This window comes from Argiope bruennichi, chromosome 3 (assembly GCF_947563725.1).
Source record: "Argiope bruennichi chromosome 3, qqArgBrue1.1, whole genome shotgun sequence".
In the NCBI taxonomy this organism is placed as follows: Eukaryota; Metazoa; Arthropoda; class Arachnida; order Araneae; family Araneidae; genus Argiope; species Argiope bruennichi.
In genome coordinates this window covers 109,521,994-109,548,729 of record NC_079153.1, presented here as the reverse complement: position 1 = coordinate 109,548,729, position 26,736 = coordinate 109,521,994, and the positions used below count along the sequence as shown (strand labels likewise).

The following is a 26,736-nucleotide window of genomic DNA, read 5'->3' as shown; positions in this document are numbered from 1 at the left end:
AAATCATTAGTTCCACCTTCTGCCAGAAAATAAATTGAAATCGTTTCTAATTATCCTATTGATATTTTGCATCTCTTGTCCTTCTTAATTATGTGAAAAAATAGGTTTCTTGAAAACGAGTGAAGACAAGAATAGGTGGGCGATGAAAAGGAAGAGAAATCTTTGAATGACTTAAAAAGAGAAATGTATTTTCCTGCTTTTAATTTAAATTGCTTTCAGAGCGTGTTTAAATTTTTTTATCATGGAACCTAGAGGCTAAGACTCGTAATTATAATTATTTAATGATTAGATAAATTATTATCATTCAGGTACACATGCTGAATAGTTTCAGGTTTATTTTTCTTTTTAAAATGACTCTTTAAAAAACATTAAAAGAAATTCCTTTTATGCTATATACTTTCAAAATGAATATGGAATTTTATTTTATATAGGATTACAAGCCTTGCTTGTCACCGCAGTAACCAATTTTATAAAACTGATAAACAATTAGTAAACAAATTAATAACTTTGTTTACTAAACTTAACTTTGTTTATTAACTTTTAAATAATTGAAAATTGTTTTAAAGTTTTGCTTGAAATATTGTAAAGCTTTTATTCGGTATAATAACTGAGTATAAAAAAAAATCAACATTTATTTTTCCATTCTTATATTCAGTAGAAAGTTTTATACGCTGTTCAAACAAATTTTGCAGTTTGATAGCAGCATCAGCAATTTTTTTTTATGATGCATACAAGCGCTGGTGATAGTTCCTTCGTAAATGATTCCAAAACTTGATATTGTTTGTGAAAATGTCATTGTTTTGAAAACTAATTTTAAATGTAGCTTTAATATAAATTGTTTCCAAAATTTGCAATTTGAAATTCTTGCTTTTATAATTACAAGTTTGAAGCACGTTTATGATTTCAATGTTTATAATGTTTAAAATTAAACCAACTCGAAAATGATTTTAAATAATACTGTGAATGATGCCTTCATATTATCTAATAGGCGATACAGGTAAGTGCGTAACATCAGGGAGATCTCAAACTTTCGATACATTATTTGTGTTATCTTCCGAGAGAATTAATTTCATAATTCCATTTAATTTATAAGATCTTATACTTGAATTGATGCAAATACAATTATCGTTTGAATGTTAAATTGCAATTTTAATATTCCCAATTAATTATCTTTTACAATATTTATATAAAGCTATTTAAAAATTCTAAGGAAGTATGTTCTTTGTAATTTGAGAAAAATAGCTAATTCTATAATCGAATAGTATTTAGGCTGTATTCAAAGGTTTTTAATTTAAAAAAAAAATTGAATCTCGATTTTTTTATATGTAAAATACTGAACTAAACTGTTTTCGAATGAGCTCTGTAATTAAATGTTTTGCCAATTTCTCTACAATTAATTCAGCATAAAGTAGATCCAGCTGAACACTTTGGTTTTAGAGCATTAGTCGGCTTTCTTGAAGGAAAAAATTCCACCAAAAAGAAAGATAGTAATAAAAAAAAAGAAACAAAATATGTCAAATAAAAAATAAATTAAGATTAGTAAATTTTGAAATGCTTACAATTTAGCACAATAAGATCAATTTTAAAATATACTGGAATGTAGTAAATACAATAAATATGAGAATATATAACAAATATTTGCAAATAAAATGAAATTTTGCGAAATATAAATGAATTTTACAAGAATTTTGACAGTGTTAAAGTGAATAAACAAAAGGCTCTAAAATACTATAATAGGAGAAGAAAACAATGACTCTAAAACCAAACTGAACCTATTTAAAAAAATTATATTACATATGTTATAAAAATTAGTTAAAATAAAAATCTATCCCGAATACAAAATGAAACAAACTAAATATTAAGTGGGAAGAAAAAAAGTAACGTACAATTACAAATATAAATATATACATATAAGTAGCATGCTGAACAATGAAAGAAATTGTAATAAAAATATCAAATATAATAGATAAGTAATACTAAATTCTTTATGAGCCATTCAAATTTTTAAATATGAAATACTGACGCAGAAACGAATGTTTTAGGTATTTCAGTAACCGAATATTTGTTAATTCAAACAGTTTTACGTAAAAAAATTGATAAACAGAGAATTAAAATCATTAAAAAATATCTGGCGTAGAAAATTAGAAGAAAAGTGGGCTTCCGATACTAGCATATTTAAGGTCCACTAAACAAAATCTGACCTTTATATGTTCCTCCAGATGGAAAAAAATTATTTCTACATTTGGAGCAATGTTTTATTTGATAAATACTCTGAGCTAATCCGAAGCAGTTAATCTATTATTTTATTGCTATCTGTAAAGTAGGTAAATGAAGGTAACTGAATATAACTAAATTTGCTTTATATTTACTTGAAATGTGTTTCTTTAAGTTTCAATTATATTGTTAAAGAAAGCAAATTTGTTGTTTTAAATTGAATTCCAAATTTTGTTCTAAATTATCTTTATTAAAATTCAAGCATTAATTAATCCAGTTGAGTTTAAAAAATAAATGCCTCATGATTAAGATGACGCAAAACAATTCATGTAGAATTTATGCAAAATTTCTGACTTTAAAATTATTTTAAAAAGACAATATAAAGAAAATTACTTTTTGATGTCTTAAAACCAGATTTGAATCTCATTTTGCTTGATACCCAGTTATTCTGCCCTTTCAAGAAAGCATTTTGCAATTCTGCAATATCAACTCCATTAGCATATCCAATGTCGGCTTCATTAGCATAAATTCTGCAAAAGATAAAGAATACATTAAAAAGATAGTGTGATTTACTTACATTAAACAGAACCAAACAAAAGTAACAAATCAAATGTTTAAATTATGTACAATTTTTTTTATTTCAAAACTTTCATTTTAAACATTCATTTTCTCCCTAGAGTTCATACTTTCCAGGAAATTGCAATTATGTAAACGTAATCTCTGCAATCAGATTAGACTATAGAAGAAATCTAATGACAAATTTTATAAACCCCCTGCAAAATAAGTAATTTGGTAAAGTAAGATTGGTCATTAGCACATTGGGAGTTAAACATTTTGTCAACAATTCTACAAGGGTTGCCCACTGGAAAGTGACAAGTGATAGTCCCAAGGAAATCAAAAGAAATTGCCATGAGTGTTGTAACACAGGTTCCATCGTTTAGATAGCAGTGTCTATGCCTTTACTGCAGAAAGATGGTGGTTGATTCTTCAGGAAGTCCTGCACAGCTTCCTTCACTTTGCCGTCTGAATGGAAACGTGTTTCCTGCAATGCTCTCTTAAGCGTCCAAAGGTGTGGAAGTCACAGGGTGACAAATTCGGACAGTATACGACGGGTATTCCAACTCTTTCCAATGTAAGTTTTTAAGGTCGTCAGGGTTTCACAGGAGACGTGTGAGCTGGCATTATCATGGAGAAGGATCACTTGTAGTGTGCGAAGGCTTGGCCGTTTGCTTTTGATTGCTTTCCGTAGTTTCATCGTAGTATTGCAGTATTATATTGAATGATAGTACTCCCTTTTGGCAGGAAATCAATTACCCCTTTCTAGGGCCGTGGGAAGTATGCTTCCCACCAAATTTATCAATTTTTGTATGAAATTATGTAGGTTGGCATAAGTTCTGACAAATGTTTTTTGAAAGACAGAAACTTAGATGCTTTGGTTCTTTATTTGACACAAAATGATGCGTCTTGATTTGATACTTAATTATTAATGAACCAAATTAATTAATTAATAAAATTAAATTTATCTAATAAGCTAAATGAATCCCTTTTCTTATTCTAATTTCAAGCCTAAAAATATTTTAATATGACTAGAAAAAAAATGGCCCTTTAAAGGGTTAAGAGCGGTCCACGGCAATTCATGAATCAAAAACCGTTTTACCATGCACTGTTCTGATCTGGACGCTTCCATGTATAGCAAGATTTTACTTTCGACCAGGTTCCTCTCATAAAAACAGCTTTCACTGTTGAACGACGTATGCAGGGCACATCTCCTACCGCCCTTTATATCCCTATTTGGTAGCGCTGCTATAGCTGCAGTCATTCTGTCGAAATCGCAAGTGTCCACTTTTCATTTGGGCTACCATTATACATATCAGCAGAATTACCATTAGTTTAAAAGAACGTTTTCATATAAAAAGACAAAATAGTATATAAGCAAACGATAATTAATAAGTAATAATATAACAAAAAATATAAATATAAATAAAGTGAAAAATAAAAATAAACCTGAGTAAAGGAAAAAGATGCAGAAAATATAAAACACCAGCGACGTGACTACGCAACATGTTGTAATGCGATTATTAAAGGAATGCCGTGGAAATAAATTGTAATTTAATATTGAATATGGAAAGAAAATGTGAAACCCCATTGAACGAATTAATTTACACATAAGGGGACAAAATTGCGGATTGCAAAAAGAATTATAGCATTTTCTGCTGATAGCATCGGAGGGATTATTAATTGAAATGATGCAGTCTACACCTATATGTAGGACACACAGGCTTGGAAATAATTCTTAAATTAATGTAACAGGCAAATAGATACAAAAATTAGAAAAAAAGATTTTAAACCCTATAACATTTCAAGAAAAATTAATGAAATTTATCCATTAATTAAATGTGCAATATAAATTAAAAACTTACATTTGAAATTGCTTGTGTGATATATTTTTTTCAACTCTATCTTTACAAACAATGTTTTCCATGTTGGGAACATTTAAATTTTGCATTGTTGCACTTTTCATTTCTAGCCCACTGATGAACTCAATATCAGAACTAATAACCTGATAAGTGTTCAATGTAGCAACGGACTCGAGTAAATCCTTAAATTTTTTTCCATTTAAGAAACCAGCAATATCCAATCCCTCACCTAAAAAAAAAAAATCAATAGCAATTTATTTTTTTAGACTTATCTGAAGTGATTATTTATCATTTGTCTCAAGCATGAATTTTAATTACAATCACTGGACATCAATTGACTAATAATAAAGTACATATTTAAGCAATATACATGGATAGCCTGATTAGTAGGGCGTTGGATTCGCACCCCTTGGGTTGCGAGTTCGAACGCACGTATAAATCTGTCGAGATCACAAAGTCCTCCATGTCGAGAGTAATACCACTGGGGGTACTGGATCAGGAGTGATCGTTCTCTGGTTCAGGTCTAAATTACGATCGGTTGTTGAATGATCGTAAAAAGAGTATCTATATACTGTAATACTGATCGTAACTTCAAGAGGTTAAATATAATGTAAAATGAATTTAAAATAATTCTTAAAAATTAGTTAAAAATTGAAAAAAAATAATGAAAAGATTTTTTTTTGAATTTTAAGATAATGTAAAGAGTATTTGGAGGTTATCGCGAAAAATGTTAAACTTTCATTTAGATCTTATTTAACTGAAATTCTATTTTAAATTTTAAAAAAGCTCATCGAGATGTATGTTCTCACTCTCCAAAGAATATTTGTGCCAAATTTGATAGCTTTCGATCAAATGGTCTGGCCTAAATGAAATGTCAACATATACGCACTTGCATTCAACTTTATTAGTAGTTGAGATTATTTAAGTTTCGTTGAAATTTAATTTTAGTGCTCACTAGCTTAATTTTCAGTGAAGAGAATAATCGAATTTTAAGATTAATAAATTTTGGTGGGAAGGGTATTTGTTTTAGAATTCATTTTTTGTAGATGTAATTCTGGTATCAACAGATGAGATCACAGTAACGCCTTCCCAGAAAAGACACGATGACACTGAACTTTTCATTTTTGGTTTCATAAAAATTATTATAAGCTAAAATCTGAATATTATAAATATCCTATTCACCAAAAAAACATTTGCGTTTTAAATTATTGAGAAAAATATAATTATGCAGTAATTAAATGTCAAACTAGTCAATATAATCGTTTAGACAACTATAAGGTCACTAATGATGCTTACATTAAATCTCTAGAGCATCTTTTTAGATCAATGAATTTCCTTCCTTAAGTACAACTTTTTATCTAATAAAATATGTTCTCTCAATATCAATTATTAATTCTTAGCCAGAACACTTTGAATTTAATGCAATGATTTTTAATTATACATATACAAATAAACTATTAGATATAAAGTCTTACTTGATATAAAATTAAATTTTTTATTAAAAATATATTCCAATGGCCGGAGAGAAACAGAATCAGCAATATATTCCGAGAAACTTCTGTTATAGATGTTTTCGAAATCCAGAGTAGAAGCAATTAATTCATTCACAAAAATGGAATGAAAAGTTTTAGATCCTAAAAAGAATAAGATAATTAATGAAAGTGGAAAATGATTATTTAAAAATTATTGTATATTTTTATTGTTCCCGCTTTACATGTCTTATTAATAATAATTATGTAATTTTTAATGAATTAATATTTATTAAAAAATGCTTTAAAGATGAAGTACATCAATATATTAATTACTCGTAAGGAATCTGGTAAATATAAAATTACCCATAATATTCCACAAAAAAAAAAAAAAATTCAAAATTTGAAAAATAAAAACATATTACTGTTTAAATTGATCATAAAAACAGTAAATGTTGATTACTTCAATAATTTTAAAAAAAGGAAGAAATTAGTAATATTAAATTTTTCAGAATATTACCAACAGTTTCTGAAAGAATGTCAAAGAAGTATAATCTTCAAATAAGAAATTTTGCACAGTTTCAAACAATCAGACAGAAGTGCATAAAATTCACAATGAAAAATTATCGATAAAAATCAAATAATAAATAGTGATGGGTTAAATATATTTAATAAATTACTTACCAACACATACTTGGAATTTTTCAACTTGCATCAAATCAAAAATGTTGATATTATTAAAAGTAGGTAAATCCAAATTTCCCTTAATTATCATATCTTTAACCCTGAAACTTTTTAACTTTTCAAGAAACGAAGAAATCTGGAATTAAAATCATTAAGTCGAAACTTTCAACTTAAATATCATTCAAAACAAAAAATATAAAATATTAACAAGAAAAAAAAATCTCTTACTAAGGAATCTGAAGTGAAATCAATACCATTCACAGTTCTTCCATCTTGTAACGAAAGGGATTGAACTTCGATATCAGCAAATTCTTTCTTGGAATTGATTACACTCTGTTTATTGCATAAAACTATTTCGTTAAATGATACACCATTCAGGCTGTTCACATTCAAATCCTTTGCATTCATCACTTTTAAATGAACATAAGGCACATACTAGAAATTTGAGAAAATAGATCGATATTTAAACTATTTTATAAAAGAAAACGAATGAAGTTAATATGACTAAAACAAAAAACAAAGTATCATAAAAGCTCCAAATTTAATGGTTTACCATAATACTTTTGTTATCTTTCAACTTCAATCGAATGAAGTTTAATACCATTTCGAAAAAGAACTATTACTTAATCTTATCTTATTACTTAATCTTATAATCTTAAACAACTAATCCTTTTATTTAATGACTTTCATTGTATTTGATCTTTAGTAATACACTATCTACCTATAAGTAATTGGACACCTGTGATAAAAAAAGATAATCACAATTTATTCATATTCAATAGTTGGTAGAATCTTCACCTGAAGCAATTACATCCTTAACCCATTCGCTTGTAGAAGGCATGTAAATTTTTTACTGATTGTTGACAGTTGCTGTACCCCTTAATTCCGTGATCCAATTCCTCCCAGAGGTTTCCTAGAGGATTCAAGCCTGGACCTCGGCAGGCCCGTCTAGTCCAGCAATATGATAAGTGGCATTGTCATCCTGGAAATAATAATGATCCAATTTGTAAAATTGTCACGGCGTAGGAAGCACATTGTTGTCTGGAATAGTGGAGTAGGAGGCGGCGTCGAGCTTATCATGAATTGGGATCAAGGGTCACAATCCACACCATGAAAAACATCCCCAGACCATAGTTCTACCTCCACCAAACTTTATTGTAGGCACAATGCATTCTCGCAAAAACCATTCACCATGAAACCCACAATGCATACACCATACGTCAAACCCAGATTCTACCATTCGACTAGTAGAGACTGAGCCTTGATTTATCATTCCAGAAAGCCTGTTTCCACTTCTCTACGGTCCAATGTCGACGTATTTTGCACCACCACAACCGAGTAGCGCAGTGAAGAAGTATGAGATGCGTTAGGATAGAACCTGGGACCTTTTGATTAGCAGTTCAGTAACTAACCGATTATACCAAAACAGCTGTTCGGGTAGAAGCGCTGTTACTGGCTTATATGCTATTCACCACAGTACTCTCCCTCCAGTGAGTCGAAGGGGAGACGAACGATATGGCGTTGAGTGGTGATGTATTGAGTATTTAGTAACTGCTGTCTTAATGAGCCTATACCCAGTTAAAATAGCGCCAAGCATTATGGCGAGCGTTTTGTGGGTGCTGATGCGCTAAGTGTGTCTGACGGCTTTGGGTTGCTGCGTCACGTGAGTCTGACGACTTTAGTTGGCTAAAGTGAGTCTGACGACTTTAGTTGCGGGTAGATGGCGCCACAACAGCTGTACGAAGGTTGAAGGTTCAGCGTCCGGGTCACCAATGAAGAGGTATGAGACGCGTTAGGATAGAACCTGGGACCTTTTGGTTAGCAGTCCAGTAACTAACCGATTATACCAAAGCAGCTGTTCGGGTAGAAGCGCTGTTACTGGCTTATATGCTATTCACCACAGCAGTTGGATTTTGTAATCAAAGGCTTATGGCAGCAGCACAACTATGAAGTCAAGCAAATGCGCTTCCTTGCGAATAGTATTTATCGAAACAATAGTCCCGGATGTTTTGTTGGAACTCCTGCAGTATGCGAGCCATCGGTTCGGTGTGGTTTTTCCGAATTTCTTTGAACAGCACTCGTCTATCTTTATCTCCTAGTTTCAAAGGTCTGTGGAGTCGAAGCACATTCCGATAATCACCACTCACTTTCTGCTTCGTAATCACAAAGGCCACTATTGATTTTGGAATTTTTAACTCACTAGATATGTCCCTTAAGGATCCTCCATTTCTATGATATTTGACAATTATGCCTTCCTCGAAGTCAGACAGCTTTGAATTTCGTGGCAACTAATGCTAATGCTGTTTCCTACATGATATTTAAATACAGAAGGCGTGGCGTAGAACAGGACCATACATTCTCATTTGTATGGGTATCCAAATACATATTTGTAGATAGTGTATAGTCATAGATAAATTGCTTTCTAAGTACCATGATTCCTAACTTAAACATAAAATTATATTTCACTAGATAATATTTATTAAGGTTTCAGATGGTTTTTAATAATAATAAAAAAAAAGAACACGAAGAATTTTCAAAAATATACCAACCTGTCTTTTGGATTTTAACCAGACATCATTCAACAGACTCCTTAATAAAGATTTTATTCTAGCATCGGTAATTTCGACATTATTCTTCACAATGATATTGCAGATATCTAAAGAATCGTTAAAAATATCCTTCTTTGTTGAAATAAGAGAAGGCACTTCCTTTGATAAATCTATGCCGTCAAGTAAAACGCCATCTTTCAGGATAATATCGTCAGTTACTACTAGACGTTGAGTGAAACTCACTTCATCGTTTATTTTGAAGTCACCAGTTTTTTTTATTGCTTCCTTGCTAAGATCAATGCCATTAACTGAATGCGTTTTGATTTCTTTAAATGATACATCTACGATCTCAAAGTCATTATAGTGAGTCTGTGGAGAATGTAATGTCATAAGATCACTTAATTTTATATTATTTACGTAGCTTGTGAAAATATTGTCTATAGTCACTGATCCTGTGAAAGCTTTGATACCTGAAAAGAGATTGAAAAACTAATAATATATGAAATATATATTTTAAAAAGACAAAAAAAAATGCTTCAAAATGTATTATTATTGTTGGTAATGAATTCTAACCATAAAAAATATTCTATTTTTGAAAGATACATCACAATATGTTGAAAGTTTAAATTGCTACTCATGTAAATGTTTTGATATTAATAAAAAATGAAGAATGAAGATAAAATATGCATACAAAATTTTAATAAATGTTATCGATTTTTTAGATGTCAAAATAAGAACCAATGCATTTAATCAGAAATGAAGTGTCAAATTGCCTAAAATATATATAGTAGGCATTACAAGTAAATATAATAGGCACTTTTAGGTGTCAATGCGCCTATTTTCAGGCATCTTAAAATTATTCAATGAATTTTATCAGCCTTTTGTACTATTTTATATATATCACTGCTGTTTACATTAGATTTTGAGAAAAGGCCGAAAAAAAAAAAAAAGGATTGGAAGAGGATATTTTGTAAATGGCTGAATAAAGATTTTGATTTTTCTTTGAAACTTTAGACTATTAATGTTGTGAATAAACACAATTTTTATTTTAAAAGATATGAAAATTACTTTTCTTAAATTAAGAAAAAAACTAAAATTTTAAATAATTAAATCAGCGAAATATCAAAAACTTTCAACCTTTTTTATGGCTTGACAGAAAAATGAAACAAGACATTTATTTAAATAAATTAGTTCAGCTTTCTTTATTATATAGAAAATATTTAGAAATTAAGAAAGTGCCAGCTTCCCAACTAGGCAGCTGCCTAGGAGTGCATTTGTAAAAAAAATACAAATTTTATGAATTCTAAAATATTACAACTTCAATATATGTTTACATTGAATTATTTAAATTATTATTAAATAAAGTGCAAATAATTACGTTTCAAAAATATATTTGTATATCAAGTATTTATTGTATTTAAATATTGGAATATAATAAATTTTGTCACTTGACCTGTCTTGCAAGACAATTTTTAATGTTATATTTGTTTGAAATTTATTTGTTTACATAATAATTAAATGCTTTTATTTGGTAGTAAATAAATCATTAATTAATAAATGATTAATTTTTGAAGAATTTCATCCTTTTTAAATAAATATTTTAATTAATTACTGTATTAATTTAATCATTATAATTATTCAATTATTATTTCTACAATTACTAAAATAAATTACACGTACTAAATTCACAATTACTAAAATAATTAACTTAAAAATAAGCTGAAATGAAAACTAAGTTGACCATTTAATAAAAAATGAGACCTCATAATGTGCACTATTTAGAACCTCAAAATGTCTAAACCCACTAACTCATAAAGGTCATGAACATGAACTTCTCGCCACCTGAAGCAATTAATTTCATCTATCGAAACATTTATACCATGGTAATGTAAATCAGAATTCTAAACTTCTTTTATAATGTTTTAAATGGCACATGATACAGAGAAGTGATGGCATCCAAAAGGAAAAAATCCGAAAAAAATGTTATGACTTGTCTCCCAAGCTAGACACTATCAGTTGACCCTGTATCTAATCGTATTATGAACCGTTTTAATCGATTTGTTTGGTTGATTAGTGAAAATAAATCTAAGCTGGTCAGATGATCACTAAAAAACTCCTATGCTATTAAATAAGCTTTCAATTGAAAGGGCATCTTTTGATAATAATTCACTTTCAAATCAGTGATAAATCAAGCTTTAAAATTAAAACTACCTTCAAGCCATTTGTTCTATGAAAGGCCATGATGCATTCCAAAATTCGTGTATTACAAGAACGCTATATGATAACACAAAAAGTTTATTAAAGTAATATTTTGATTGACACGAATTTAGAGTTGAGCTATTTGTGTCTACAAGCTTTTTTAGTGCAATTTAATATAAATCTAATAATAAGTGGCAAGCAAAATCTATAAAACGCGTTTATAGAAAAGAACATTCAGTATTGCTTTAAGGATTGGAGGAATAGTGACATAAAATGGGAAGTTGACAATTATGGGTAGCGAAATGTATATATTGTGAACATGGGAATTCAAATATTGCGAACAATGAGAAGATATTAAAGATGTTAATGTAAATGTGTGTAACTGTATCTGTTTACCTATAAACAAATGTGGTAATTAGTGATAAATTATGATTTAAAAAGATTTCTTGGAGAAAAAAAAATTCTTATTTTTTAGATACTAAATGGGAGGAAAAAAAGTCCTAACCTACAAGACATTATATGGTACCCATATAAATCAATTTTTTGCAGCAAAAAAAAACAAAAAAAAAACATGAATTTCAAGAAAATAATACCTTCTATAATTTGGTCTTCTGAATGTTTAACAGAATTTAGTGCAAGATGAGATAAATTTTTGCCATTGATGGAATGAACATATAAATTTCTGAAAGTGACATCCGAGGTAAAATGGAGCATTGTTCCAAATTCTGAAGTATCTTTTAAAATTATATTCTTAAAGTTGTTCATATTCACCTGAAATAAAAAAAAAATCTGATTTTTAGTTTCATTATATAATCAATAATAATAAATCAGACATATAAATAATAAAAAATCAGACATATAAATAATAATAAATCAGACATATAAATAATAATAAATCAGACATATAAATAATAATAAATCAGACATAATAGATGATTGAATACTTACTCCACTAATGTTGCCATTTGTATTAATAAATGTAGATGAAAGCTTTTGAAATGTTTTCAAACTTGTAATATTTTGTGGGGAGGAACAAGTCACTATATCTGTCAGAGGTATGTCATTTAGTCTGTTACTCTTTACTTTCATGTTATTTACAGACAGATCTTTGAACTGCAGATGCCCTTTCACATATTCCCACTGCTTTGACAACAATAGATAATCTGAAAGAGATCATACAAAAAAACGCTGTATATTCAAAAATAATTTTACTTATATTTTTATGTTAACATTTAATAATAAGATAAATGATATATGCTCATTTCAAAATATGCTACCACTTAAAATATTATTAATTCAATATGAGAATTATAAAAAAGATATTGAATAGTTTATAATCCTTAACTACAAACCTAAGGCAATAAAAGATACATCAACTATATAACTGATTTTAATTACATATAGTTAATTTAATAAATTGTTTCCATTTGGTTTCAATTTGGAATTCCAAATTTTTTTTCAAGAAATAGAAGCCCAATATCGCATGCAATAAGTCCACACATTTACCATTGATAATCTGAGTCTAAAAATCACATTCGATTCGTGACAAATGTTTATTAAGCATACGGATTATTAATATACATTCTTATGTCTGAGTATAAAAAAATTTACTTTAGAAAAAATTTAGGCATAATGGAATTAAACTTTAGTTAATCATCTTATTCTAACTTTCTAAGCACAAATTATTTTGAGCTAATATCTTAAATATTAAAAAAACAGATATTTTAAACTGAATAAATCAGAATTTGCATTTATTCAAAGATCTTAAGAATGTTTTGTCTTTGGAACTAAAAAAAATTAACATAAATACAAATTATCTACTTTTAAATAACCATAAAGGGCGGCAATGACTGGTTCTGCCATCTTTAAGTTAAAGATTTTCCTTATTTGCTTTAATAATTAGGAATGAAAGGAAATCTTTAATAACCAAATTTATGATGATATATAAAATAAAGTTTATAATTGATGCATATGTTCGAAGAAAATATGCAATTAATGAATCTTAAGCAGAAAATATTTTCAATGCAGTTCAGAAAACCCTTTTCCATTTAAATATATTGTTAGAATCTGTAATGTTGCTTCTCAGTACAGTTTCATAGTAGGAAATATAGTTTTACGGTCAGTTCTATTGGATGCTGATCGGTTGCCGGATCAATGGCCCTCGTGTTTGGCGACAAACTTGGCGACCGATTGGTGACTTAATAATGAATGCGGCGACAAAATAAGTGCTAGAATCTTCAAGAATTTTGGAGATGGGAACAGTAGGAAGCGAGTTATGCTTAACTGTTCGAGAACGTTCTGTGCCTGCTCCGGGAGCTATAAAAGGCCGGCAGTACAATCGAAGTCAGTCGTATAGTGAGTCAACGACGAATTGGTTGAATCAGTCCAGCGAATCGCAAGTGTCGAGTGTCGTGTCGAGTGGAGCAATTAGTGAATTGAGAATTGAGCCACATGTCAAGTCTTAGAGAAAAGTATTGAAGCAACATCGAGTTGTGTGTAAATAGCCAGTTGTATAGTAGTGAGTCGGCAGTTGGGTACAACTAAAGCGAGGAGACAGTAGAGAAAAGCAGGCGTTTGGAAAGAACTTAATGAATAGCTACATAGCTGCTGTGTATTGCTTGTGTACTTCTCGGTTGTGTCTTATGTGTATTAAGAGCATTGTTTATTGTGGCCTGTTATACCATATACCCACTACAAGCGAACTCATTGGAACGGATTTAGAGGAGGAATTCCATAATAATATAAATAACTAATTTTCATAATCATCTTTAAACTTAATTTGCTTGTTTAAAGGGGTGCATTTTGTATCTATGCTAATTAAAAAATATTCCTAAATTATAATAATCATCAAAATTAGGAATGCTAAGATTACCTGATTTTTTCTAAACTTATGACTTATTTTAAAGAATGTGTTTTCATTTAAATAGTTTTATTTAATATTTTAATTTACAGTTTAAATATAATTTTAAATCAAATAAGAAAGCAGAAAAAAATATTAGCATAAAATTGATTATTATGATAGTAATTGATTGATTGTGATATTAAATTGATTAGGATATTAAAATAACAAGTTATAAACAATTTTTGTATAGTGATAGGACTCTTTTTCATGTTTGAAATCGTTTGACAAAATTTTTTCCAATTCGCTGTTATTTAAAAATGTTTATTGACTGAGCAAATAATTGATAATTAACATTTAACAAGAAAATAAGTTCAATACATCGCTACCTGTTATTCCTACAGAATTTAGAAAATTTGTTTCGACATTTTTAACATTTCCTCCATTGAAAGTTAATCTGGGTAAAATTGTCTGAGATCCTGATTTCTTCAAAACAGAAGTAAGTGCAGATGTATGAACTCCATTTATATCCAAATGATCTGTAAGCCTTGATATATTCACATTTGAGATAAACAGTTGATCACCAAATTTAATGTTACCTGCAAAAAAAGTGTTTTGAAAATTAGGTAAACAATTTGTTTTAACAACATCTAAAAGTGTTTTTATTATAAATATAAAAAGAAGAGGGAATAAGCAGGAAATTTAATCAGTTAAAATGAATTTCATAGTAATCTCATATTAATTCTAAATTAAATTCCATTTAAAAATACAAAACTGAAGCTTTACATTTAAAAGAAATAAATGTTGAATATTTTAATGTGAAAACTTCATCAGGAAAAAGTAAACAATTTTAAATGATTTTTTTAATATTTATTTTTAAAAAACTAAAAAAAAATTGATGGAATGAATGAAATGAAGATGATTGATTCAATGTTTTAAAATTAGTAAAAATTTTAAAAACAACGAATCAATTTTTTTTTATATTCTGTTAACACAGTTGGAAATAGATTTATGCTTGATGAGAAACTAGAAGATAAAAATTTTATTGAATATACTTAATGGAATATTTTTAATCCAATAAATATAAATCTAAGATTCCATAAAATCAAAAGTCATATTTTAAAACGCATATAAATAAAAAAAATCGCTTAAATTATTTACATCTCTAAACTAATTGGTTAGATCTATAAAATATTTAATTTGTTTAAGGGTTAAAACAAATGGTGAGGTTTTGCGAAAATTTTGTTCTTTGATCACAGTTTTATCAATTATCTTTTAAATATAAATTAAATGAATTCCTAAATGTTAATTCTCAACGGAATTGGTAACTGATAAAAATCATAAAAATTTACAGAATATTATATATATATATACAGAAATATTTCCAAATTGAATTTTAAATTGGTGAATAAAAAGAAATAAACATAACTAATCACTCGCCAGCAGAAATTCATAATCTAGCTTATAATGCATAATCTAAGGTATCTAGATTCGTATTTAGTGATTTATATACATTATTTCTAACGAGCTTCCAGCCCGAATTCACAGTCAAATATATTCTTCCTTTTTAATTCTATATTTACTTAATGTATACGTTTTTATTAAAGTTATTTGCATAAATTTTCGTATGATTAAAATATTTTACTCAATAGTAATTGATTCATTCAACATTAAAAAGTTATCTATACAGAAAATATGCTATTTATTTTACCAAAAAATTAATGGAAACTGTGCATAGTTAAGAAATATTATGCAATAAGAATGAACACATACCATATATTTTCTGATCTGTAGATTTTAAAACAGCATTCCTTAATAACCATTGCAGATTTCTTAATTTTGTGCTTAACTCGTTAATTAAACCGGAAATGGATTGAGCATTCAATGAGTCAGAATCAATAAATGATATTCGTGAAATTTTCGATATTCGATTTGAAACAACGGCACCTACAAAGAAATATATAATATAAGTATTTTTAAAGATATTTAAAGAAAAATGAAGGAAAATAAATATATCAAATATTTACTAAATCAGTAAAAAAGATTCAAGTAAAAAAAGGTATTTTTAAGCAATGTTTGCAAGTAGGTATTTTTTTTATGTGACAAATTTTCTTACTAGCATTCATATTATTACTAGATCAAATAATGAATGTCCTTACCCTTCACGTGGACTTCTGGTATATGAAAAGATCTATCTTTTGTCCAAATATTACTGTGTTTTAAATCTCGGTTCTTTATTATATCATCAGTATCATTCATCACTTTCTCCAATTCTCGGACACATCTGAGGTACGCATTTATATCTTGAAGTTGAGCTAAAGGAAAAAAATGTATACTAATTCCTATGATATAAATGATTAAAACAATTATTATTGAGTGATGGATTTTTAAAATGACCACCATTCTAGATGAGATCATAAAGCAATAACAGGTTTTTAAAACGATGATCACCATTCTAGATGAGATAAAACAAAACAGGTTTTCAAAACGATGATCACCATTCTAGATGAGATAAAACAAAACAGGTTTTCAAAACGATGATCACCATTCTAGATGAGATCATAAAACAGGTTTTTAAAACGATGATCACCATTCTAGATGAGATCATAAAACAGGTTTTTAAAACGATGATCACCACTCTAGATGAGATCATAAAACAAAACAGGTTTTTAAAACGATGATCACCATTCTAGACGAGATCATAAAACAAAACAGGTTTTTAAAACAATGATCACCATTCTAGATGAGATAAAACAAAACAGGTTTTCAAAACGATGATCACCATTCTAGACGAGATAAAACAAAACAGGTTTTAAAACGATGATCACCATTCTAGACGAGATCATAAAACAAAACAGGTTTTTAAAACAATGATCACCATTCTAGATGAGATAAAACAAAACAGGTTTTTAAAACGATGATCACCATTCTAGACGAAATAAAACAAAACAGGTTTTTAAAACAATGATCACCATTCTAGATGAGATAAAACAAAACAGGTTTTCAAAACGATGATCACCATTCTAGATGAGATAAAACAAAACAGGTTTTCAAAACGATGATCACCATTCTAGACGAGATCATAAAACAAAACAGGTTTTTAAAACAATGATCACCATTCTAGACGAGATAAAACAAAACAGGTTTTTGAAACGATGATCACCATTCTAGACGAGATCATAAAACAAAACAGGTTTTTAAAACAATGATCACCATTCTAGATGAGATAAAACAAAACAGGTTTTCAAAACGATGATCACCATTCTAGACGAGATAAAACAAAACAGGTTTTTAAAACAATGATCACCATTCTAGATGAGATAAAACAAAACAGGTTTTTAAAACAATGATCACCATTCTAGATGAGATAAAACAAAACAGGTTTTTAAAACGATGATCACCATTCTAGACGAGATAAAACAAAACAGGTTTTCAAAACAATGATCACCATTCTAGATGAGATAAAACAAAACAGGTTTTCAAAACGATGATCACCATTCTAGACGAGATAAAACAAAACAGGTTTTCAAAACAATGATCACCATTCTAGATGAGATAAAACAAAACAGGTTTTTAAAACAATGATCACCATTCTAGATGAGATAAAACAAAACAGGTTTTCAAAACAATGATCACCATTCTAGATGAGATAAAACAAAACAGGTTTTCAAAACAATGATCACCATTCTAGACGAGATAAAACAAAACAGGTTTTCAAAACGATGATCACCATTCTAGACGAGATCATAAAACAAAACAGGTTTTCAAAACGATGATCACCATTCTAGACGAGATCATAAAACAAAACAGGTTTTTAAAACAATGATCACCATTCTAGACGAGATAAAACAAAACAGGTTTTTAAAACGATGATCACCATTCTAGACGAGATCATAAAACAAAACAGGTTTTTAAAACAATGATCACCATTCTAGATGAGATAAAACAAAACAGGTTTTCAAAACGATGATCACCATTCTAGACGAGATAAAACAAAACAGGTTTTTAAAACGATGATCACCATTCTAGACGAGATCATAAAACAAAACAGGTTTTTAAAACGGTGATCACCATTCTAGATGAGATCATAAAACAAAACAGATTTTTAAAACGGTGATCACCATTCTAGATGAGATCATAAAAAGAAAACAGATTTTTAATATGATGATCACCATTCTAGATGAGATCATAAAACAATAATAGAAATGCAGATATGCTATATTAAACTGTCCTTTTATATACACTTCCATATTAAGTGAAATTTAAGAAAATCATTTTAACTAAAAGCATTTCAATATATTCAACGTTTTAAAGCATTTGTTGAATAAGTCTTTATCACTTGATTGCCCCAATAAAAAATTTCCACTTATATACCATTAATTAATATTCCATTTTTGAATTTATTTTCAAGTAAAGTAACAACACAGTAATAATAATAATAAAAATGAATTTTTAAAATTTAGTAACAGTTTTGAAATAACTGATAAAAATGACAAAAAATTCTGAATAGTTTTAATTTTACTTTTTTTCAAAGAAATTATTAACAGCATGTCTAACTAATAATAAATAGGATTACAATAGTATAAATAGGATTAAATTAAAACAGCAATGCATTCTTAGTAGTTTTTTTTTACTCTTTATTTTATACTAGCCGCCTTTGACGACCAGCCGGTTCGCCAATCTTAATGTTCGTTAAAATTTTCATAATTAAATATTTTATGCAATTCCTACTTTAATAGCTTCTTCATCAAAATATTTTAAAACTTCAAATTTTGATAGGCATATAATTCACTCATAATATTATAAACGCCTTCAGTCATAACGTAATATGTATCTCTCTCATTTTCTGTTGGCTCCCATAGAATTTATACTTTAAATTAAAGTGTAAATGATTAATCTGCGATTAATATAATAATATTATTTACTGAAACAAAGCATTTTTTTAATAATATGATTACTGATAATAGAGTCACTGAGCGTTTAAACTTTATGGGCAGTAAAGAATATCTTTCTTAATTTATGTAATATCTCAAGAAATTGTCAACAAAATTTTCTCAGATTCATCATGACCAGATTGATTCATTAACAATGTTTCATTTTAAATGCATCAAACACTAAAAAAAAAATAATAAAACGAATCGTTTAAAATAATCGGTTGAAAACAGGTTAAAAAAAACTACTTAAAAGACGATGGTCTTAAAACTATAAGCATACACAAAAAATATATAACTAACATAAATACACTTTAATTACAAAAGCATGCAACTAATCTCAAAATAATTTAAATCGTCCGTTGATATTGGTTGTCATGTCAACAATCAGAACACAATGCGCATGCGTGAATTTACAACGCTAGTTACGGTAATGCAAATGCGTGAGTTTTTCTAAGCAAGTTGGGGTAAGGCTATGCAGATTAGAAATTTTTATTTCCTTTATTCTGTTTTATTTTAATTGAAAAGTATTTCAGAATTAATCTGAAAGATCGATTAATTAACAATGTTTAATTTTAAATGCATCAAACATTACGAAAATAAACAGAATCCTTTGAAATAATCAGCCGAAAAATCTTAAGCCTAGCCTCATTACTGTTGGGGGGAAAAAACTGAACTCTTACTCATTTGGTGGTAGGGAAAATGAATAATTTTTTGTCGAGAAAGTTAGCTTTTAATTAATAATTAAAATTCTAATTAAAAATTCAAAAAAAGGGACCCCAGGTTCACATTCCCGACCTCTAAGGTATACATGTACCAAATTTGGTAGCTGTAGGTTAAATGGTCTTTTCTGTGGAGGGCCAACACACACACACATTGAACTTTATATATAAGTATAGATGTTTTTTTAAAGCAAGCGAAGAGGGGAAAAAAGCTATTCTAAAAAATTAGGTAAAGCAGGTGTTCTTATTAAATAAGTAATTTTTAAAAAAAATGAAACGAAAAAGGGGAAAAGTTATTCTATAAAATTGTGTAAAGCTGTCTTAGAAACTTCTTTTCCCTTTCCAGCTGTGTTGCCATAGAAACCGGCGCACAGCTGTTTACACGTTTATGTTTATCTATTCAGATTTTATAACATCTAATCAGAGTAACGGTGAATATCAGTGTGTTCGTGTTCGTCAATAAATGTTAATTTTTTTAATAACATGATTAACGAAAACAGAGTCACTGAGCATTTAAACCTTATGAGAACTAAAAAATATCTTTCTTAATTTATGTAATATCTCAAGAATTTGTCTACCAGCCGGTTTGCCAATTTTAATGTTCGTTAAAATTTTTATATTTAAATATTTTATGCAATTCCTACTTTAATAGCTTCTTCATCAAAATATTTTAAAACTTCAAATTTTGATAATCATATAATTCACTCATAATATTATAAAGGCCTTCAGTCATAACGTAATATGTATCGCTCTAATTTTCTGTTAGCACCCGTAAAATTTATGCTTTAAATTAAAGTGGAAAGAATTAATCTTCAATTAATATAATAATATTTTTTACTGAAACAAAGCATTTTTTTATAATCTGATTACTGAAAATAGAGTCACTCATCGTTTAAACTTTATGGGCACTAAAGAATATCTTAATTTATGTAATATCTCAAGAATTTGTCAACAAAATTTTCTTAGATTCATTATGAGCAGATCGATTCATTAACAATGTTTAAATTTAAATGCATCAAACACTAAGAAAATAAAACGAATCGTTTAAAATAAACGGTTGAAAACAGGTTTTAAAAAAACTACTTAAAAAACGATGTACTTAAAACTATAAGCATATTCAAAAAAATATATAACTAACATAAATACAATTTACTTACAAAAGCATGCAACTAACCCAAAAATAATTTAAATCATCCATTGACAACGTTGTCATGGCAACAATCAGAACAGAATGCGCATGCGTGAATTTTCTTCGCCGGTTACGTAACGCAAATACGTGATTTTTTTTCTACGCCAGTTGGGGTAACGCTATGCGGATTAGAAATTTTTAATTTCCTTTATTCTGTTTTATTTTAATTCAAAAGTACTTCAGAATGAATCTGAAAGATTGATTCCTTAACAATGTTTAATTTTAAATGCATCAAACATTAAGAAAATAAACAGAAACGATTGAAATAATCCGCCGAAAAATTTTAACCCTAGCCTCATTACTGTTGGGAGAAAAAAAACTGAAGCCTTTCTCGTTTGGCGCTTGGGATAATGGAAGATTTTTTTGGCGGAAAAGTTGGCGGTGGGGAAAATGGAAGATTCTTTTGGCGGGAAAGTTAGTTTTTAATTAATAATTAAAATTCTAATTAAAAATTCGAAAAAAGAAACCCCAGGTGCACATTCCCAACCTCCAAGGTATACATGTACCAAATTTGGTAGCTGTATGTCAAACGGTCTGGCCTGTAGAGCGCCAACACACACACACACACACATTGAGCTTTATTATAAGTATAGATATAGATAGATATAGACAAGTAGATATAGAAGAATGAAATCTTCAATGTTGAAACATGTCATTGTATAAATACTTTCAAAATGTAGAGAGGCGACATAATATGAAGAACACGGGATTTTGTGCTTAAAAAATTTCAAAAATAGAAAATATTAAATATCTTTAAATTTATTAATTTATACATATTAAATGTTGCATTTTCATAAATTTCAGAAATTATATATAATAAAAAATTTTAAAAATTAATAAGCAACATTTTCTAAAAATAAAAACAGTCGAAGTACATGTATTTTTAAAATTTTTACATGCATATTTAAAATAAAAGAATACCAACGTAGAGTTCATATATTCAAAATTCTTACCTATCTTCATCCTTTTCATTAAAAAGTAAATGGCATTAAAACTCATTTTAAATGCTCTTCTTTAAAAAAATTCTTAAAAGAATAAATAAAATTTTCAAATATACACATTATTAAACATCGAAGTAATTTTTAAATACTGCATCTGTATAAAATATACGAGTTAAAATGCATATAATTACAAAAAAAAAGTTTTTAATTATTTACCTGGAGATAAGATGTATTATATACAGTTTTTTAAATTAAATATTTTCTTATTATATAAATTAAATAATAAGTTTTTGAATATTAAATAATACAAAAGAATAATCTTTTTTTCCTTCACTTAAAGTTCAATACATGAAAGAAGATATTTATGTAAAATTGACACATTTTCAGTTCTTTTTTATATGATTTATAATATATTTCACTTTTTTATAAATAAAAACAATTAGTAAAAATCACTTTCAAAAAGAAATGGAATTTAAAAATAAAAAGAAAATTCGAACAATATATACTTAGGAGTTAGATTTGTAATATTCAATAAATCCAAATGAAAAAAATTATACATTAATGAAACTTTATATAAATAAAGGGTGTCCCAAAATTAGCCAAGATTCGAATTTGCTACCATTCGTGCAGTAAAGTGTTGGAAACCTTATTAAAAAAAATTCTTTGACAGCTGATAGTTTAGGGTTAGTAAAAATGGAACGTTACACTGTAGAAAACGTGTTAACGCAAGATGCGAAATAAATAAAAACAGTTTTTTTAATTGTTATATTTTTATGGAATCGTAAATTATATAGGATAGGGTTATGTATGGAATAACACATAGGGTAAATGGCCTCCATAGCTTTTCTAACACATACGCACTCTTTTGTAGAAATTTTACTCATCCATTTTGCATAAATGTGGCTGCACTTTGTTGATATAGCGTTGAATTTCCTCCTCCAATGCATGCGTGCTTATGGACATTTGACTTCAAATAATCCCATAAAAAAATCTAGCGATGTTAAATCAAACGATCTAGGTGGTCAATTCTCAATTTTTTTAAACTGTGGTCGCCAGACTTTCATTATTTTCGAAATATTGTTCAACAATGAAAACACGTTGTTCTATCGTGCGACACTCCATTTTTACAAATCCTAAACTATCGGCTGCCAAATGGTTTTTTTAATAGGTTTACCAACACTTTACTGCACGAACGGTGGCGAATTCAAATCTTGCATTAATTTTGGGACACCTTAATTTGATAGTAAAGGGAGTAAATATATAAATTCAACAAAATTTCTTAAATTTAATATTTGATAAATAATTACTCACTTGATTTTGGGAAATTGATATCAAGAGGCATCACTGTTATACCATTGTAATCATGAAACACTGGCAGTAAATAAAATACACCCGCTTTCTCCCATACATCTACGTTTTTCAGAACTCCATCCTCTAAAATTTCAGCATCTTTTGATTTAATGTATAATCCAGAATCTTGAAAATAAAACTCCAAGAGATTCTATATAAAATAACGCATTGCTATAATTCTTCATAAGAAATATATTTTAAACATATTAGAATTAAAACATCTGCATATTTGAAAAAAAAAATCTATATGCAAAAATAAGATGTCAAACAATAAGAAAAAAAATTGAAGTTCTATAATTACATAATATATAAACTAATTATTTTTCTATATTTTAATGTTAACGTTTTATAATTTTCCCTGCAAAACTAATCATAAAACATTAACAGGGCCAAATTAGTCCCACTAAGAACCTTTAGACAAAGAAGTCTCGGCCCCCACTTCTCTCTCCTCGCCAGTTTCCACAGTCATATACATTTTTAATTTTGATTTAATTTTGACAAATTGAAATAGTAAAACATTAAATTGCAGATCAGTTCCAAGATATTTGGTTTTAGTAAATCTAAATAGAGCAAAATCAAAAAGAAATTACAAACAGTTTATTAAAAAAAAAGAACAACTTTCACACACAATTTAAATTCTATTTAACTAGAAGATAGGACGATCTTTTTAGAATTGCAAAACAACGTAATATTAAATTTACAAACGATAATTTGGAATGTCGTTAGAATAAGGCTTCAAAATTTAAACGATTTTAATTTAAAGGTGAGCGACTGCAAGGTCTTCGCTAATTCAATAATAATGCAAAATTAAATTACTCTAAAAATACTGCAAAAAAATATCGAGGTTTCGGGGGTCCCAAAAAATATGGAGCTCCTAGACAATGAATTAATTCCATTTTTTTATTTCATGTAGTTTTTACACGCACAAATTATACTCAAATTAATAAATAATTTCAATTCCTTAAGATAAGGTAAAATCCCATTTTAATTACTCCACAGAATTTAATAGATTATATTAGAATAAAATTATTTAAAATGATATTAAACTATAAACCATTGAATCATATTATAGAATTGTATATCAATAGCAATTTGCTCAGTTATAAAAATATGTGGATGTATTCATATGCGTTGGATCTAAGTAATAAAAAAAATTGATGCTGCAGAAATTGTGTATTAAAAAAAAATCTGAGTTGAGTTTAGCTTAGTTTAGTTTAGTTTAGTTATATTAACGTCTCGTTTTAAAGCAACACTAACTGTTTTTGGATGGACCTCGTAATTTTGACCCACAGTTAAATGACGAGAACGCCATCTCAGCACCCCCCCCTTCAAACTCCGTCCAGCACACAGCGTCCTCCCGCTTATTTAACGTTAGCCAGAACCGCTTCCACGACGGTTCTTCAGTGGAATCGGGTATAGAACTTGAAACTCTGCGGTTCCGAAGCTGAAACCTTACCACCAGGCCACCGCAGCCCCTAAAAAAAGCCACAGCAAAATAGAGATACGTCAAGTGCTTAAAGTAGAATAAATTCAGTTATAATAGTTTCCTTCCCAAAGACATATTAATAACTTTTACTTACAGGTTTCACACTGAGCATCATAACATTACCCTCAGATAAACTCATCAAGGTAATATCAACAACTGGTTCAAAATCACAAATCTCCTGTTGTTCAGAAAAACGATCCCCTACAAAATAATGAGAAACAGTATAAAAGTGTGTTATCACTTATATTAGACGTTTAATTTTGAATATAGTATACAAGAAAATGTTGCTTCTATTTACCATTCCATATATACAAAAGAATTTTCTTATTTCCACTGCAAACTAAATTATGGATTTCTACATCTTTAAAATGCTTCACTATGTCGCAATTTTGTTCAATCCGTTGAGTAAGAATCAGTCTCTCGTGTCCTAAAAAAATCAAAAAATAATGTAGATTTGAATCTTAATAACTTACTGATTTAAAATCTTTAAATCAAGTAACAAATTTTGAAACCAAATTTAGATCCAATTTTTTTTTTCAAATTAGTCGCTGAAGGGTTTTATTTGGCAAACAGTAAAAATCTCAATAATTCGAATTATTTTGATTATTTCCAAGGTAAATTAGAAAATATATTTTTACAAATTCAAAGGTAAATATTTCAGAAACAAGCAAATATTTTAATCAAAAATCTGATGAAGCAAATAAAACTCCTGCACTTATCAAAGTCAGATAATACTTTATCATGGATTTGTAATAGTACTTCTCTGCGCATTTAGTCTTCATGCAAGGAAGATAGCATCCATTATTATATCTGTAAAACTAAGTCGATGACCACCAGTATTTTTGAAAAACTTGAAGAATTTGTCAATAATGGTGATTTATATAAAGTACCATGAATGTTTGGGAATCTTGGCAATAATTTCATTATTAGTACTCGTATTCCATCGTTTGTTATAAAATTTTAAACTATTTTATAATTCTAAAATCCATACATTTGATACCCTGTCACGAAGGCTATAAAAAAGTGAGAGATCAGTAAACGAGAGAATAGTAATCAATTGAGTTGAGCTCAAACAAGTAGTTGAGCGAACTCTTTAGAGTATTTATCTTCTTACGAGTTTTTCTCTGAGCGCATTGAGCTTTTGTTTATTACCGATTTGCTATTTATATGCTATTATTTACCGTGAGTGCTATTCTGTGTACACTTCATCTGTGTTTTGTTGCATTTTTATCGTGCATAATGAAACAGTTATTTGATACTGAGCCTATTGAACATTTCACCATACAACTTAGACGAGTTTTTCCCATAACAATATAAAGCATATTAAAAGAAAACAACCTGCATATACGGTGGATCAAAAATCATGGCACAAGCTTTGTGGAGTGGTACGATTAAATATAATACTTTTTGTGAAAAATCATATGTGCAGAAATGGCATACTGAGACACAAATACTAATTTTAAAAAATAACGAGACATGCAAAAATAATCAGTCACTGTAAGAAAGTATTTTGCAGCAATGATATAACAAAACACTAGGGTTGCAAAATGATGCAAATGCCTTTTATATCTCATTTTATGCCTAGGCGTATTTTTTTTTTTTTTCACATATGTTTCTGTACAAAAAATATGGTAAGATGGAAATAAGTAAAAATAGTAAAGATGGAAAATAGTAAAAATACAAAATATTTGCTGTATATTTTTTAAATATCTATATCTAGTTTTATGTATATTTAGAAAAGAAGTC

General features: G+C 28.4%; 1 protein-coding gene across 1 annotated transcript in view; it reads right to left on the bottom strand.

Annotated features, from left to right (window-relative positions):
* LOC129962930 (uncharacterized) overlaps positions 1 to 26,736 on the bottom strand; it is a 57,778-nt gene that overhangs the window by 24,289 nt on the left and 6,753 nt on the right. The window contains exons 5-18 of the mRNA XM_056076932.1: positions 25,289 to 25,417; positions 25,085 to 25,191; positions 23,466 to 23,655; positions 16,531 to 16,686; positions 16,145 to 16,318; positions 14,761 to 14,970; positions 12,481 to 12,695; positions 12,126 to 12,303; positions 9,334 to 9,803; positions 7,013 to 7,219; positions 6,785 to 6,920; positions 6,107 to 6,265; positions 4,635 to 4,860; positions 2,608 to 2,744 (exon numbers count right to left, since the gene is read on the bottom strand). Of these exons, the coding sequence (XP_055932907.1) occupies positions 2,608 to 2,744; positions 4,635 to 4,860; positions 6,107 to 6,265; positions 6,785 to 6,920; positions 7,013 to 7,219; positions 9,334 to 9,803; positions 12,126 to 12,303; positions 12,481 to 12,695; positions 14,761 to 14,970; positions 16,145 to 16,318; positions 16,531 to 16,686; positions 23,466 to 23,655; positions 25,085 to 25,191; positions 25,289 to 25,417 (2,694 nt within the window). The remainder of the gene's footprint in view (positions 1 to 2,607; positions 2,745 to 4,634; positions 4,861 to 6,106; positions 6,266 to 6,784; positions 6,921 to 7,012; positions 7,220 to 9,333; positions 9,804 to 12,125; positions 12,304 to 12,480; positions 12,696 to 14,760; positions 14,971 to 16,144; positions 16,319 to 16,530; positions 16,687 to 23,465; positions 23,656 to 25,084; positions 25,192 to 25,288; positions 25,418 to 26,736) is intronic.